This window comes from Triturus cristatus, chromosome 5_2, assembly GCF_964204655.1.
Source record: "Triturus cristatus chromosome 5_2, aTriCri1.1, whole genome shotgun sequence".
NCBI lineage: Eukaryota > Metazoa > Chordata > Amphibia > Caudata > Salamandridae > Triturus > Triturus cristatus.
Window position 1 is genome coordinate 416,644,910 of NC_140588.1, and position 16,155 is coordinate 416,661,064.

Here is a 16,155-nt window from a genome sequence, read left to right on the forward strand (position 1 = left end):
TGGAAGTGGCATGAGGTGTTATCATGACTACGCAGCCTTGGTATTCGGCAGCCCCGTCATTCATCAGTACCGGCTGCAGGCTTCTAAGAAAAACTGTGGGCACTGACACTTATTATTTTACAAATTAAGCACTGCCTTAGGTAATTGCATGCTTTATAAAACATGCACATTGACTTTATCAGTTCAGCGAGTCGTAGGGCACTAGCCAAGAGAGTTTGAAGAACCTCAGACACACAGGAGCCCAAGGCCTACAAACTGTGGCCAGCTATTGAAAATGTTGAAGCCTCTGAGGAAGACTAGGGGGCATATTAGCAAGAGCGGCGATAAAATTATCGCCGTTTTAGCGGCAGGAAACTGCCGCTAAAATGGCGATAATGGGCTTGCTAATATGCGTTATAGAATTCAAATAGAAGTCCAGGTTAGATGTCCTGCACATCTAACCTGGGCTTCTATTGGAATTCTATAACGCATATTAGCAAGCCCATTATCGCCGTTTTAGCGGCAGTTTCGTGCTGCTAAAACTGCGATAATTTTATCGCCGGTCTTGCTAATATGCCCCATAGTGCTAAGAGGGGATAAGGGTCTGAAAGTGCAGGGTTTACTAAAGTCCGTGGGGATGATTCACATCGAATGTACGTTCTTATCCCACAGTCTTTTTCCCCCGCAGGTAATCACAACGCGTTCGTTTCTACGACCGCGTTGTGATTCCGCATACCATTACTCCGCAAGTCGGACCAACAACTTGCGGAGGGGGGGGCACTGGATGTTGGAATAGTATCATTTACTATTCCAACTCCAGTCTGTGCGGACAATAGGGAAGGTGTTGGATTTCAAATCCAACACCTTCCCCCCTCTGCAAGTCGTTGTTCCGACTTGCGGAGTAATGGTATGCGTTGTGATTCCCTGCGGGGAAAAAGATTCGTAGTAAACGTTGTTTACCATTCACATCAACTCATTAGGAGGGAAACACACTATTTTTTTTAAATGAACTGTTATATCATAACGCAATGTTTAAAGCTTCCTCCACCAGTCACCATGTGGTCCCCAGGCAGTGTTTGCGACAAACAAAAAAACGATTGTTGCTGTTTAAACGTGGCAGGCATATGGTTTCAATAAAATGTTACATTTTAAAATGAATCGATCATGCATAACATTTTAATAGAAAAATATGAGTGTTTTTTAGCTGGCAGGTGTACTCAGATCAGCCCAAGAACATATGATTAATATTGGTGCAACGAAAAGGTACTGTTGGCTTCTAATAACTGTAACATGAAGGCACTGTTTTAAACACAAAAATGATAACAATTTAAACATAAAAACATTGGCAAAGTAAAGTATTAGCTAACCAGCCCTGGCACTGAAACGCTCTTCTTTCTCTGTAAGTGTGCATATGTGATCAAGGAAAATGCCATCACTCATAGTTTAAAAGATCCAATGCTTTAAATAGGGTTACCCATTTTTCCAAGATGTATGTTAGAGTGGTTGGTAGTAAAATGAGAATGGCAGCGCAACAGACAATAGGCTGACCCAAAGTCCCTCTGTGTACGCATATAGTTTTTATAGTTATAGTTTATTTTGAAGAGGTAAAGCTGTATATAGGCCAGACCTAAAAAAAATTATAATAAGTGAATCATAGCCCATATCATTTAAACACACTTTTAAAGTATCAAATGTGCTTTCCCTCTTTGCAACTGGAAAGAGAAAAAACACCAGCTGTGAAATACTAGCTGCAGTGGTGTCATAAGCACAGTCAAGAGGTTGTTTATGGCAGTCTTTCATCGGTGTGACTATTCAATTATTCTATGCATTCCGAGGTATGCCTGGCTGCTAAGGCTGTTATTTCAATATGGCAAATGAGGCCAAGTGTTTCAGTACAAATATTTTTGAATGCTGTGGCATATTAATATTTCCTTTCGGTGTATGTTTTTAATAAATTGTAGATCATCAGTAACCTGCATGACTCCAAATCCGTTGAGACCGTTGGCCACGCTTTTGTTTTCCATGGCAACGCCGCACGCGGCTCTGCAGCATGGCGGGTAGGCCTCACCTAGGCACATTTAAAAGCAGGAAGTGATAGTGTTGTCATTGGCACAGGCTTCCCAACTCGGACAAAGTGCTTGGAAGGATTTGATGCCTCTCTCCAAACACTCATCAATCTATACAAATTCAACAAAGTCGATGGATTTGGCTCAGTGGACTTTTCCCATAAAAGAGAAACTTTGAACCAGTCCCATAAAAAGGGCAAACCTGTGTGGCATAATGTTGCTGCATTGATAAGAGTTAACAAAGTAAACCGTTTTTGCCCCATTCCATGTTACAGAAAGATGTTGGCTCTACAGCAACATGTATGGTAAACACGTATAACGTATACATTTCTTATAAATGTAATTGTACGTGTAATAATAGAATGTTTAACAATATAAACTTGGGACTTCAATAACAAAACTGAGTTTGCAGTAGGTTTCTACGTGTGAAATAAACATGGAATAAAGTGCATTTTTAGTCTAATGTTTCATATGTTAATGTTCTCTTCTTATCTAGACGCAGCAAAAAGTGTAATATTAGTTTGCATCATGTTGTAACGAGATTCAAAACTATAGTTTGATATAAACACTCCTTGTTTCACCTACTAGCACATAGCTGCAAAATTGGTGCATAGTGATGTCCCCATATTTGTCACCAGTGCAATGCTGCCTTAATACAGGTATTCAAGAGTTATACCGAGTCTACTAAACTGTAAACATCCTTCTGACGTGTCCCGTCAAACGTGGCCAGTGGCCACCCATTTCTGCTGTCGTGTGCTATCAACATCGTTCAAAACAACCTCCAAATTTCGGATCAATTTTTTGGCACACATAAATTCCAATTACGCTGAATTTGTATCATAAACTCTTCCATCGTTCTGTAGCCCATAGACTGCAATTATATCACATAAAGTAGCAAGTGAATGCATTCTTATTTTTTCTTTACAAAAAAACGCTGTGCACACACATTTCAGTCCGATTTTCGATTAGAAGAATTCCCCAAGAAGTGCTGCGTCGCTAAGCCCCATGGAAGAGCCCAAGAGTACCATCTGTGATCAAGGACACGTCAACGTAGGGAGAACTGAAAAAATGCTATGTGACCAGTGCATCTTATTTCTACCACACTTTCAGAGCAAAAACACCAGAAAACAACATTTTGGCTGACTGGTTAATGCATAATACAATTGTTGCACAGTGCTGGTCAGTCAATACAAATGTTGTGTTTGCTGTATTTGCAGTGGGTTATTGATGTGAATATTGGTGCAAAATTGCAAAACACCAGTGGCAAACCACGTAATACTGGTGCAACATGCCTGTACCTGTGTAATTATGTAATCCTCAGGCGCCTGTTTTTCAAAAACACTTCATTATGTAATTTATTTTAGTTCTCAGGCCCAATTTCCTGGTCTGTGCAACCCAGAAATTCTTGAGGTGATTTTGTTGTACCCCTGTGCAGGGACCCTAACATCACACTGCTATACGACCCCACCCGCAGCAACATACCTTAGCATTCTGCAGTGGAGGTTGGTAACTTGATGGCCGATAGTACATCCTCTGCGAGGCATCAGTGTGGATGTCTCCAAGAAAGAGTTCCTCCACCAAATGATCCTGGTTGTGGTGCAGGTACTGCTTCTCCACTCGGATTAGTTGAAGTTCATGCATAGCAAAATTTAACGCCCTAGCGCACTCGCAGCCATTTTCTTCTCTCCATAAGTCATATGCCACATTAGGCTCCCACACGCTGTCACCTGGAACAAAGCCTGGGCAAGTTCCATTTACGAGCTGGAGCATTTTCTCGGCCACCGCCTCACTGTGGAAAATGATCTTCACGTTGTGGAGTTGGTAGTCAGCCTCGGTGCCCCCTCGAATGATCCACGAAGCCTGGCGGAGACGGACTTTGCCTCGTATCACCAGGGTATAGGTGGGGTGCGTACAGTGGTTGCCGCCATAATAGAACTGGTAGGCTTTGAACGTGTTGTTGTGGTAAAACCGATATGACCTAGTGATGAATTCGGGACCAGATCGGACTTCACAGCTGAAGAAAAAAATTGAAAAAGACAAAGTCAATGAAACTGAGGGTATGTCGTTGATGTCACTTCAATTGCTGCAATGTACAGACAAAATGTACTTTGACCACCTTCCCAGTTCACTGTATCTATCTATCTATCTATCTATCTATCTATCTATCTATCTATCTATCTATCTATCTATCTATCTATCTATCTATCTATCTATCTATCTATCTATCTATCTATCTATCTATCTATCTATCTATCTATCTATCTATCTATCTATCTATCTATCTATCTATCTCTATATATATATTCATGGTTAAGCCTTATCGAATATTTGATAGTGATTTCAAAACTCATTTTTCTCAGACTGGTGCAATTGTCAAAATCACAGTGCGGAATACATTCGCAGGATATTTACCGTCCCTATACAAATAAAATTGTTAAATAGAGCATTTAGTCTTTCTTTCAGTGCTGGCTAAAATAATGCTTTCACACTAACGACGTTGCTCTTAAAACATTTATCAGCACACCTGACAGGCTCACCCTTGCAGGCAAATTCTATAGGCAACCATCTACCAATGAATCCTCCCCATTATGAAAAAATAACATTGAAAGGACAGAACCAGGCCTTGTTATACCTAATCTATAATGCCAATATACTGCTAAAGAAAAGCACATTTTGGATTGCATGTTTTTATTTCCTTACAATGTGCTTTGCATTTAAAATGTGATTTCTAATATACATGGTTGCATAAAACTCATTTTAAATTTTAGCACCTTATCCCCAACAAAAATACACATTTCTCATAAAATTGCCAAACATAACTGAAGTTTCAGGCAAACAATTATATATATATATATATATATATATATATATATATATATATATATATATATATATATATATATATATATAGAGAGAGAGAGAGAGAGAGAGAGAGAGAGAGAGAGAGAGAGAGAGAGACAGCATAGTGATCGTTAAGTCACAGTTTTCAGGAGAGGCATTTTTGTTGTCTTCACAACTTTGTCATCGTTCTTCTGCATGAAACTTTACAGATACAGAACAAATCAAATTAACAGAAATATACCACATTTGGCAACAAGGTAGAACTTTACCTGAAGATTGTGTTTTTGTTGGTGTGGTGTAAATCCATTATTTTTCTTGAGAAAGGTATTTGGACTGTACATGAAATGGTTACATTTAAAGATATCTGGAGTGTTAATTTTCAAATACACTAAGGATTTACGACTCTTTTAAAAAAATATAAAGGCACCTAATTGGACAAGGGAGATTTCTCTCCTATCATACATTTTGAATTTGCAAATTCTGTTCCGGGTTCACAAATCTGGCGTGTTCTAATTGGATGGCCATCACAAAACCCAATACAGAGACTGAGCACCATGTTGGGGGGGGAAAAAAGAAAATGCATATAAGGGGAAGTTTGAAGCTATCCTGGCCCCGAGGCCCAGGTGTGGGGGTCCCTAGGGCATCCACAATAAAAATATGAAAAAAAGATTTTAGTCACAGAATTCACAAATCCTAGCCTGGATAAGCAGATTCTTGACCTTCCCTGTGTCTTACGTAGCCCTTTGGCATCTGGTTTTGGGAACCCACCATAGGATCTGTGAATACTGCAATAACTGAGAAAAAATCAAGTACTAGCTAGAAGCAAGTGCTTGGCCGCAGTCCTGTCCGTGCAGCCATCCACACTGCCCGCAATCGAAGGCCAGTAGGTCAGGCCCAGTGAACAACTCTGTGGCACAAGGCCATGCACTGCGTGGTTGTCCGCCCATTGAGTGTTGGACGTAGGCCCTAGACAGAGGCCAGGACCTTTGGCCAACCCCTGCTCCGCACAGCCAAAGAAAGATCTGTGATGGGAGTGTCAGCCATCTATGGAGTATTGGGCGCGGGGTCCAGTTGGAGACCAGGCCCTGCGGCCATTCCTTTCTGAAGATACGATGCAAGGATATCTTAGCTATTGTATATGATCAAACAAATCCCCCAAATTCCCTGAAGAAAAACCTAATGTTAAAGTGAAATTATGGTTAACATTGTTAGAATAGACCAAAACCTGTTTAAAAAATTGAGAAATTCACCTAAACAATCACAGTTACAGGGCAATTATCGTTACCAATTAAAACCCAAAAGACAATGAAAATCGAAAGCTATGGTTTGGACTATGATCCATAGCACGCGCAACTAACTCATGCAGAGAAAAGGTCTCCTTATGATCACTAGTTGGTTTGTAAAAGACGGCCAGAATTGTGGTGAAGTGGCTCACTCTCACCCCTGTTACCTCGGTATATTGGACTGACTGCTCTAATGATAGCTATGGCCCTGCTACTGATGGTCAGAGTGGTTTACACAGCCGCGGCCCGTGCAGGTAAGAGCGGTGGGGCTGGATGGGGGATTTCGGCAGATGACAATGAGGGAAAATGAATTATTTATTGAATTTCCCCTCGTAGTCGCGTGTCGAATCCCCCCCGCCCCCCAACCCGGCCCTATCGCCCCACCACTCTTACTTGCACGGGCCGCTCCTGGATCTACAGACAAACAGTTGTACTCATTCCAGGGGTTGAAACAAAGCTTCTCATATTTCCCTGTATAATGACATTTTTCATGTAAATTTCATAGACCGGGGAACAAGGATGCATTCAAAAGCCCTGTGTAATCTACAGCACAATCACCTAATTTCTTAATAAGTGCTCGGTTTCAATAATTCATGGTTTTGTAGCACAATCAAACGTTGTGGAAGCATGCATACTTTGAAGTGTCGATGAAAGACTACAAAGTATGACTTCAGAGTTAGCTCATAAAAGGATTTCAGAGGCTCATTTAGAAATGATTCTGTCCTTAGTCCTAGACACAGAGCCACTTGAATGACTAGTACACAGTGTGCCGAGTGCAGTTTGACACAGCAAATAAATGCCAGTAGTGAAGCTCCCTGGTTACCGTAAATTGCATTAAAAATGAAACTAGCTGTTGTCTTGCTTAACTTTTCACATTTTGCTGGACTGACGCTTTGTGGTGTCTTTGTGCAAATTGTTAAAAGTTATTATTGTGTGATCAATGAGGATTAAGTTTAGCTCGCCAGGGCTTGATACTTTTCAGCAGTCTATGACAAATGTTTCACCATCAGTAAGAAGCAACATTGGAAAGAATAAGGCCTGGGGCAGCAGGAGGGAAATATTTCAATCTTTCTTTACAGACAATACATTTCCGCTTTCTCAGCATGGACAACTCAAAGCAGTAAAGAGATATGGAATCCTTCAGCCTATGAAGAATCCGAAGGGACGAAGATATCTTAGGAGGGGGCTAGGTGTCAGCCATCATCTTTTCTGAGCGCTCTGTGTGTCTTTGGAAACCAGTGGCGGCCCATGCAGGTAAGCGCGGTGAGGCGGGGGTAGGGTGGGGGTGACGGGGTGGAAGTCGACATAGGATGGGATATTAAACATAAAATAAATAAATAAGTGAATTAAACCGGCGATGCGGCAAGCGCAAGGTAAGTGGTTTTATTCATTTATTTATTTTATGTTCACTAACCCTTCGTATGCCGACTTACAACCCCCCATCCCACCGCCGCACCACGCTTACCTGCACGGTCCGCGACTGTCGGAAACTACATTTGTGTGCACTTCTCATTCTTGGGGATATTTTCATAGCAAATATCAAGACCCTTATGGGGATTAAATCAGATTATGGCGAGCGGTGGTGCAGACATTCTAGATAGCCTGTTTAAACGTTGCACTCTTAGCAGGGTCTTATTTAACACTGGCCATGCGATCGTTGCAACTGTGTTGGAGGGTGGCTTATGGATGCCTTTGCACTAGCCAATCAACGCCAGGTGGTAGTAGTGCCTTCACCAATGAGAAAGCTGCTAGACAGGGATGATACAATAAGTGGTTGTAGGCAGTGCTCTAAATGGGCCGGTACTGCCCGGTACTGAGTACCGGCACTTTTTTATTTTGAGAGGGAGAGTACTGGCACTTCTCAAGAGGGACTTAATACTTTTAATTGGAGAGTACTGGCACTTCTCAGAAACAATCAGGTACTGTGTTACAGAGTACCTGAACTACTATTTTTCCATTTCAAGCACTGGTTGTAGGGGATTGGTTAAGATGTAGTGGGTATCTCAAAGGGGCATATTTACACTTTTGCTCTGTCAGATAAGCACTTTTGTGATGCTCAGGAAGCGCAGTGCGTGGCCCATATTTACAAAGCCACCATGTATGACTTTTCAAGGCCTTGTAATGCCCTACTCTGTCTGGAAGGGAGGTTTCATGGGTGTGGCTGCGAGTGTTCACATGCAACACCCATGGTTTTTGACACTGCCTTAGATTTACAACATAGCGTAAATCTGGGACAGAGCTAAAACTAATGCCTTCCAAAAGCAGGCATAAAGAGGAGAAATGTTTACATTTCTCCTCATTTTTTCCCCTTTCCACGTGAGCTGCAAAAGCACACATAGAACAAAGAAAATGCCTCCTTTGATCGTTTGACCATGGTGCAAGGGTGCTTGTGTGTGCGCTCGCCTACAGTTTGTGCGCAGGCTGAAAGGACAGTAATGCGCCGTATCTAGTAGATACAGCGCATTCCTGCCCCTTTCTTTTGACATAGGGCAACACAGCTTTAAGGCTTACGGCGTTGCCCTACACCAAAATATTGTAAATATGCCCCTATATTTCCTCCTATATCAAAACAACAATGTCTCAATCGGTAATCATTTAAAAAGACCGTTAAAGAAAGTGCTTCAGTCTTATCAGGGGAGGGGAAAACAAAAGGAGGGAGACCAAAAGATTTAGAAAAAGTGGTTTGCTATTTGCAGGTAGTTAAACAGCACTACATTACAAATGGATTGAGGTAACCAAAATAACCAAATGTGCACTGGACGTGCTAGTGATAGTGAATGGCACAGTGACTCGAGTGATATGGACAGCGTGGGACGGCGAAAAACAATGAAACACAAATAATTATAAGGGGTCAAAAGATATATACAATTGGGATAAATGTAAATACAGTTTCAATATTAGTTGCAAATGACCCTGTGGAGGCCACGGTTAGCGCTGTTAAGTCGACGGCGTTTCGACCAGTCTAACTTGTGGTCAAATCATCAGGACTTTGGTTACAAATTTCTTAAGTAGTGCTGGTAACGCAAAGTGAAGTAATCACTGTTCAAGGATGCGACAAGTAGAAATCAAATTAGCGGTCGCTGTGTATTGTACTGGAAAGATAAACGAATTCCGACTTGGTCAAGGAGGAGAAGAAGGCGCGTTGGACCTGGGCATTAGCAATTGTCGAGGAACAAGCGGCGGCGGTTCATAGTAAATAACGAAGCGCAGGGTGCCGAGAAATTACGAGGCAGTCGATGGGTTAATCGGGCTGCGGATAAGAATAAATCAAGAGCGACAAATAAAATGTCTGCTATATTTCCTCCAGCTTTTACCGCAAGTCTGAAAACGATCAATCAAATCAGATGGAGCAAAGAGAGCTAGATGATGAGGTGGTGAAACTGAGAATGAAGGTAAGGCTAATAGAAAAGGAGGCTGTAATAGATGATAGAGCCATGGAGGAGACAGCTTTTCATGACACCTAATACAATAACAGGCTGCTAAGGCAGCGACATCTAGGCCAAGATTTACAAAGGTTTTTCGTAGGGTCTGAGCTACTTTTTTTAACGCAAACCCGACGCAAAACCTTTTTTGAGATTTATAAACTTACGCAAATTGGAATTTGCGTTGATTTGTAAGGAAAAGCAACGCAAACCATAGCAAAGTACTGCTTTTCTTTTCTTACCATTAAGGGGCGTAACCACTTATGAAGAAGGCTTAACCATGAACAAGGGCGTGGAATTCAATATCCTGCTGCTGCTGCCACTTTGTATAGCAACCACAGCTATCTAGAGGTCGCTGAAAGCCAAGACTTCGCTGTTTACACCATAATAATTGCTGCTCCATCCAAACGTTTCACCTTCAATGTGTACCCAACCATTGTGACCTTCAATGAGACATTCATGGCATGCTTGGATTGGATGGAAAACACACCTAAATGCTTACAACAGCTGATCCTCCCCCTAAATGGAAGCAGCTGTATGGGATCTTCAATATTAATCCACATTTGTAAAGCGCGAACAATCACCCGTAAGGGTCTCTAGGCGCAGGGGGCCGAGGGGAAGATTAAGCAAGCTATTGCCCAGAGTCACATGGTGCTGGTCTAATCTGCTGCCGGTGATCGAACCGTGATCCCCAGACTCCGGAGTCAGTCGCCCTGGCCGCGGCGCCACACCTCTCAGTATCGCCAACATTGAATGCTGATCAATAGTGTGTACAGTAAGGGTAGGATCACACATCCAGTATCACTGTGGGGGAAATTAGGCAGCTTTCTACAGCTGGGAATGCTGGCACATAGCAGGGCATTAGGATGGTACTCTGAGCAGCACTTCGGACAGTGACAGAGAGGGGGAAAGGATAGCCATCTTTTCTAAAAGGCGATGCAATGAATTCCCTACTGGGTGGTGCAAACTCACAACAAAAATGGCCCAAAATGCTTTTTCCCTTTTTGGGGAACTTTTAAGCTGGCAAAATGCTATTTTGCCTGGAGCACTGAAAACCCTTAAGGCGAAAGAGCTGTCTGTTTTATGAGGGCTCCAGTGTGTCTATGCAGGGACCTTGTGCATAATAGAAAGATTAGGTGGCCTTAGCAGGAGAGGGACCCTCAGCAAAAATCTGGCTGCAGAAGTGGCGCAATGTGGCGGCTCCTGGTCACTGAACTCATCATGCCTTGACAGGGTGGCACACAACCCCAAAACTCATAATGATATCAATTCCCAAATGCACTTTTTTCACTGCTATTCAAGTACTTTCTAATTATTGCGATAGAACCAGGAGATTCTGACATACAACAACTTAATGACATTTGGAAACACTCACTGAGACGATATGCACTGCTCATACATTCGTATACAATTTCACGTCTTCACCAATTAAACGGAATTATATTGACTAGAGCAGCTGGTTATGAAAAGCTGCCTATTGTTGCTGCAACTTACTATCAGCTTAAACAAAATACAATTAAAATCAAGAAAAAAGTTGTAAAGATTTGTAAAGATGTGCAAAATCCTTTCACTGACATCTACCTGTAATGAAAATACCACTAATGGTTTCTCCCAGTGAAAAGTCATCAAAACTAAACACAATTATCTCAAAGAAAATGTGCAGGGACATTGTGTCTGTTTCTGGAAACAATAAACATTGAGGTCTGCTAATAAGCTTTACAGCAGTGCTTAATTTGCGCCGGATCTTTCCAATGCTTGTCACTGGCACTTAATTGTAAACACCGGAACTTATGACAGTCGGCCACATGGTGGCACTATCTGTCTAAATTAGGGATGAGCACAACAGTTATTTATTAATTCAGTAAACATTAAAAAATGACTAATATGTGCCACCCAAGCCATTCTCATAGGTTTAGGGGCATGGATTAGTCTGAAATTTCACACTTGCAGGAGTGTGATGGTTGGTAGCTGTGGTGGTGCTGTTATTAACAGCACCAGCAGGGGGAATGGCATGGTGGAGGCTGAAGTGGCCTCTTGACAAGAGCCCTGGCACTTAATTATTCACAAATTAAGCACTGATTTACAGAATTTCCTACAAGCTGAGAAGCCTGACTGATAGCTCTGGCACATGCATCAATATAGGATTTTGCGAGTCCTTAATAGCGAATATTAAGGATTCGCTATTAAGAACTCGCAAAAACCTATGCATGTAGGAATCGCAATATTAATTGCGATTCCTACACATTCCTTATTTGCGACTCACAAATAGCGAGTCGCAAATAAGGATTAGCTTCCCAATCATTCCTATGGGCCTACAGGCCCATAGGAATGAATAGGAAATTGCAAGCGCTATTTGCGAGTACCAGTAGGTACTCGCAAATAGCTCCCGCAATTTCAAGGGTGCAAGGGTGTCAACACGACACCCTTTTGCACCCCTGAAATGATGTGTGCACACATGTTGCACACACACATGCCCTAAGGGCATGTGTGTGCGCAACATGAAATTTTGAATAAAGCATAAAAGTGCTTTTTTCAAAGTTTTAGCAAATTACCATGAAGTCTACTTCATGGTAATTTGCTGCCGCAATTAGCGAAATCGCTATTATTTTCACAATCATGCATAGCATTTAAGGAATCTCAATTTGAGATTCCTTAAATGCTATCGCAATTTAAGGAATCGCTATTTAGCGATTCCTTATATTGCGAGTTTTGCATTTGGGTTGATGCATCCCAGATGCAAAAATACCGGTCGCAAAGGGGCAGATTCTGAGAATCTGCCCATTTGAGACCGGTATTTAGCTTGATGCATGTGCCCATATGACTGGACCTTTGTGCAATACTCCTAATTAAGGAGTACAGATACATTCATGCAACACACCACACAAAACAGTCCAGTAATCCACTGTATGCCTCTGCATCAATAGGTGGACTACAAAACCTCGAGCAGCCGCATCAGCAATGAAGAGGTGCTACTGAGTAGGAAAATGTTTGTTAAAAGATATTGGAGGAGCAGATGCAGCACAGAAGGTGCCTTGCACAACACAGCTTTAGAAACACATTATTATCTTTAGGGAAAGTAATGAGGAATGTGAACATATACAGTGGAGTGGCCCTAAACCAGCAAGGAACCGGCCTCAAAGCCATTAATGAAGCAAGTTCATTGGACATTGACCGGATTGCGTTAATGGTCAGCCTGTCTGTGCCTGATGATGTACACACATGCATGCTTCGGGGTCTCTTACCCTGTGGACACCCAGTGCCCCTCTATGTTGGGAGGCATTTGCACGGTAATCCTGGCCCCATTGTGAAGGTGCTTGAGCATGTGGTGGCACTGGGACTCCTTGAAGGCCCTCCAGGCGCTCTTCTCCATCGACCGAGGGTGGGACCGGCTGTCTGTGTGCAGAAGAGCAGAACCCTCTCCTAAACCTGTGGGACAAAATGGAGAATGCATCAGACTGGGAACTGGAGGCAGGAATGAGCGACAGTATAAACAAGAACAACTCCGGTTACAGTGGAACTAGTTATTGAGCAAAACTCTTTCAGTGTCTCAGTAATGGGTAACACTTATTAACCCCTCGCATGGTACAAACGTCTGATCCATTGTACCTCGACCATGTTGGAAGCTAGTTTGCAGAAAAGGTATCGAACCCTTTTAGGCTCACCCAGTATTTATCCAACACAACAAAAAATGTAAGGTAATTCTTTTGATCTATGTCCTCTATTGAGATAAAATGATAGCATGCAGGATTGTCCTCCCCCTTTTCAAGAATGGGGAAGTTTTCCATTCAAGTTAATTCATTTAACAAAGTATTTATAGATGTTGTGCCCACAAATCAGGGATTATAGCATAGACGCAAGCAGGCTAGCTAGGCCTCCTGAGCTGGAAAGGTTCTAGGACTGGATGGCTTCCACAGTTACTGATTCCGAGAGCATATCATCAACACTAACAGTACCCATCCGCTTGAGTAGTTATGGAACCCAATAGGCTGACTCAGAGATAGTACGCTGGTGATCACTGAAATATTTGCATTACATGTTTTTCTTCCGCCCTGACATACTACGATCCCCCACCTGGATAATAGTCAACATTTTTTCCCAATTTGTGTAATAGAATCCATTTCTTTTCTCTTTTACAGTTTGATGGTAACCTTGGTGTTTTCCCTTAAAGGCTCTGAAATTCAGAATTGTTTTCACTTCTTAAAGCCCCTAAACCTTGCTTCCTTGCTCTTTTTTAGAACTCTACACTCTTCATTAAATCAGGTGTTTTGCCTATTTATGTTGTAACTGAAAGAAATAATTTTTGACCATTCAACTTTTTGTGAAACAATCAGCAATTTGAATAATGAATTGCTCATACTAATTCAAAGAATTAATGACCTTGCTTGCAATCTCCTGGTGGACTACATTCTGAACTATAGCAACTTTATCTAGGGCTTACATAGTATATCATGAATTTAGACGTTTTGAATAGTCTACTTCTAAGTCAGGAGCGTAGACCTTATTTGCCTCAGAGTACTGGTAGGGTGCAGGTTCAGATGTGGGGAGAGAGTAGCTAGGCGAGCATCTGCCAGATATTGAATTAACCATGGCAAGCCTAGCAACCGGACAAATCCAACCATAAAGCTTCAAATGTATCAACAGTTATAGAACCATGCCCTCAGCCTCCTGCTACAAACACCCCATCTGCCTTCTGCTCTTCTTCTTAAGGTACGGTGGAGGTATAGGTGTAACTCCCAGGAGATATCCCAGCGCCTCCAATACCTCCACATTACTACACTACCACAATACCCATATATGCTTTTGATGCAATCAAGTTAAAAATGGCAGGATGTGGCTAGGAGATACCTAATGCACATTGTAGATGTGATGAAAAAGGGAAAACAGCTGGCTTAGTACTGTCATGGGGTTAGTCACCATCCTAAGCCAGCGCCAAACCTAAAAATCTGTTACCAGATGACTATCAGGAAATTAAAAAAGCATTGGCATCATATTATGAAACTGTAATGATAATGCCGCCAATGTCCAGTGGGAACTTTTCAGTATTGTTAAGTCACTCACCACTTCAATAGCTGAAAATACGCTCGCTACCCCTACTGTAGCATGCTGCAATAAACGTGCAGCGTACTTCCAAGATAAAGTTTCTGTTATCTACAGTAACTTACAACAGACAAAAAAAGCCTTCTCTATTCAGCTGGAGACACACTTGTTCTACATGAATGGACGACCTGTATCTCAAGCTTCCCCCAATCACAAGGGAGTCACTCCCAGCATTATTTAGAATAGTTAATAGGGATCCCTTCAGGACCGGGCACCACCATACATTCTGCTACAAGGAGCACAAGAGATTCTCAGCACACTTCTGGATCTCCTTAATCGATCCATTTCCATTGGAGTAGCTCCAGAGCTTGGACACATGCAGTGGTTGAACCTCTGCTAAAGAAACCCAACCTTGACCCCTCACGTCCTGGAAAACTAAAGATCTATCTCCTTGCGTCCAGCCACGGGGAAGGGCAATCGAAACCTCTCCCTGTTCCTGGAGAACTCGCTTCTTAACCCCACTCAGACTGGTGTCCATCCACAACATAGTATGGAAACCACATTATTAGCAAAAACAGAGGAGGTGAAAATATTTCTAGAAAAAGAAGGTTCAAGGTTCCGCAGCCATTATCCTTCTGGTGCCCAGGATGAGTGAAATAGGAATCAAAAATGGTGCTCTGAACTGTCTCTCCTTATTCCTAAAAAAGGTTGTTTTAAATTTGCAAACCTCCCTGCTATTCAGATGTATTTCTTTGAAGTGTGGGGTTCCACAGAGATCTGCATTGAGCCCCACACTTTTTAACATTTATCTGTGCCCATTGGCAGACATAGTCAAGGAATTTGGGTACTGATTGTCTGTTATGTGGATGACACCCAACTGGTTGTCTCTCTCCCCTGGGACAGGTTTAATTACAATTGGCCCCTTGTCTAGAGAAAGTTGCATGGTGGATGGCTAACTGCTCACTTAAATGGAACGGAGATAAAACCAAGCTGATGATTTTAGGAAACAAGCCATCTGTATCCATGGAGGCCCAAGTTTAAAAAGTTGAGTTTAGCTACATGCTAATCTTACTCTTTCCTTTACTTTTGAACTCTTCATGGGCTCTGGCTGACACTATTTGTGCCCACTTTTCTTAGAATAGGGTATTTATTCCTTTATGGAACACACTGAATGCATTATTTTAAATACGATCTCTTCTGATCAACTCTGTAACCTGATTGCTATTTGACTAATGAATAAAAACTCAGAATTCCTAAACATTTTATTAGAAAATAAAACCCTTTGAACTACTCACAACTCTAATTATTGACTGAAATTCGGAATTGCATTTAAAATTGCTTTTGATGATGAAGTAGCTCTTTTAATTAAAATACAGTGGCAAAGATTCATCATCTAAGAGAGTAGATATTGGCGTGGAAAAGGGTCCTGAGCCTTTGAGCGACAGTAATTGAAAGGCAGAGCCAGTGCCTAATTTATAAAATAATAAGTGCCAGGGCCCTGAGCAGAGGCAACTGCAGCTTGCACCA

At 42.0% G+C, this 16,155-nt stretch overlaps 1 protein-coding gene across 1 annotated transcript in view; it reads right to left on the reverse strand.

Moving 5' to 3' along the window:
* The window catches only part of APCDD1 (APC down-regulated 1), an 86,223-nt gene that overhangs the window by 45,817 nt on the left and 24,251 nt on the right, over positions 1-16,155 (reverse strand). Inside the window, exons 2-3 of the mRNA XM_085607338.1 lie at positions 12,834-13,017; positions 3,528-4,059 (exon numbers count right to left, since the gene is read on the reverse strand). Coding sequence (XP_085463464.1) covers positions 3,528-4,059; positions 12,834-13,017 — 716 coding nt within the window. The remainder of the gene's footprint in view (positions 1-3,527; positions 4,060-12,833; positions 13,018-16,155) is intronic.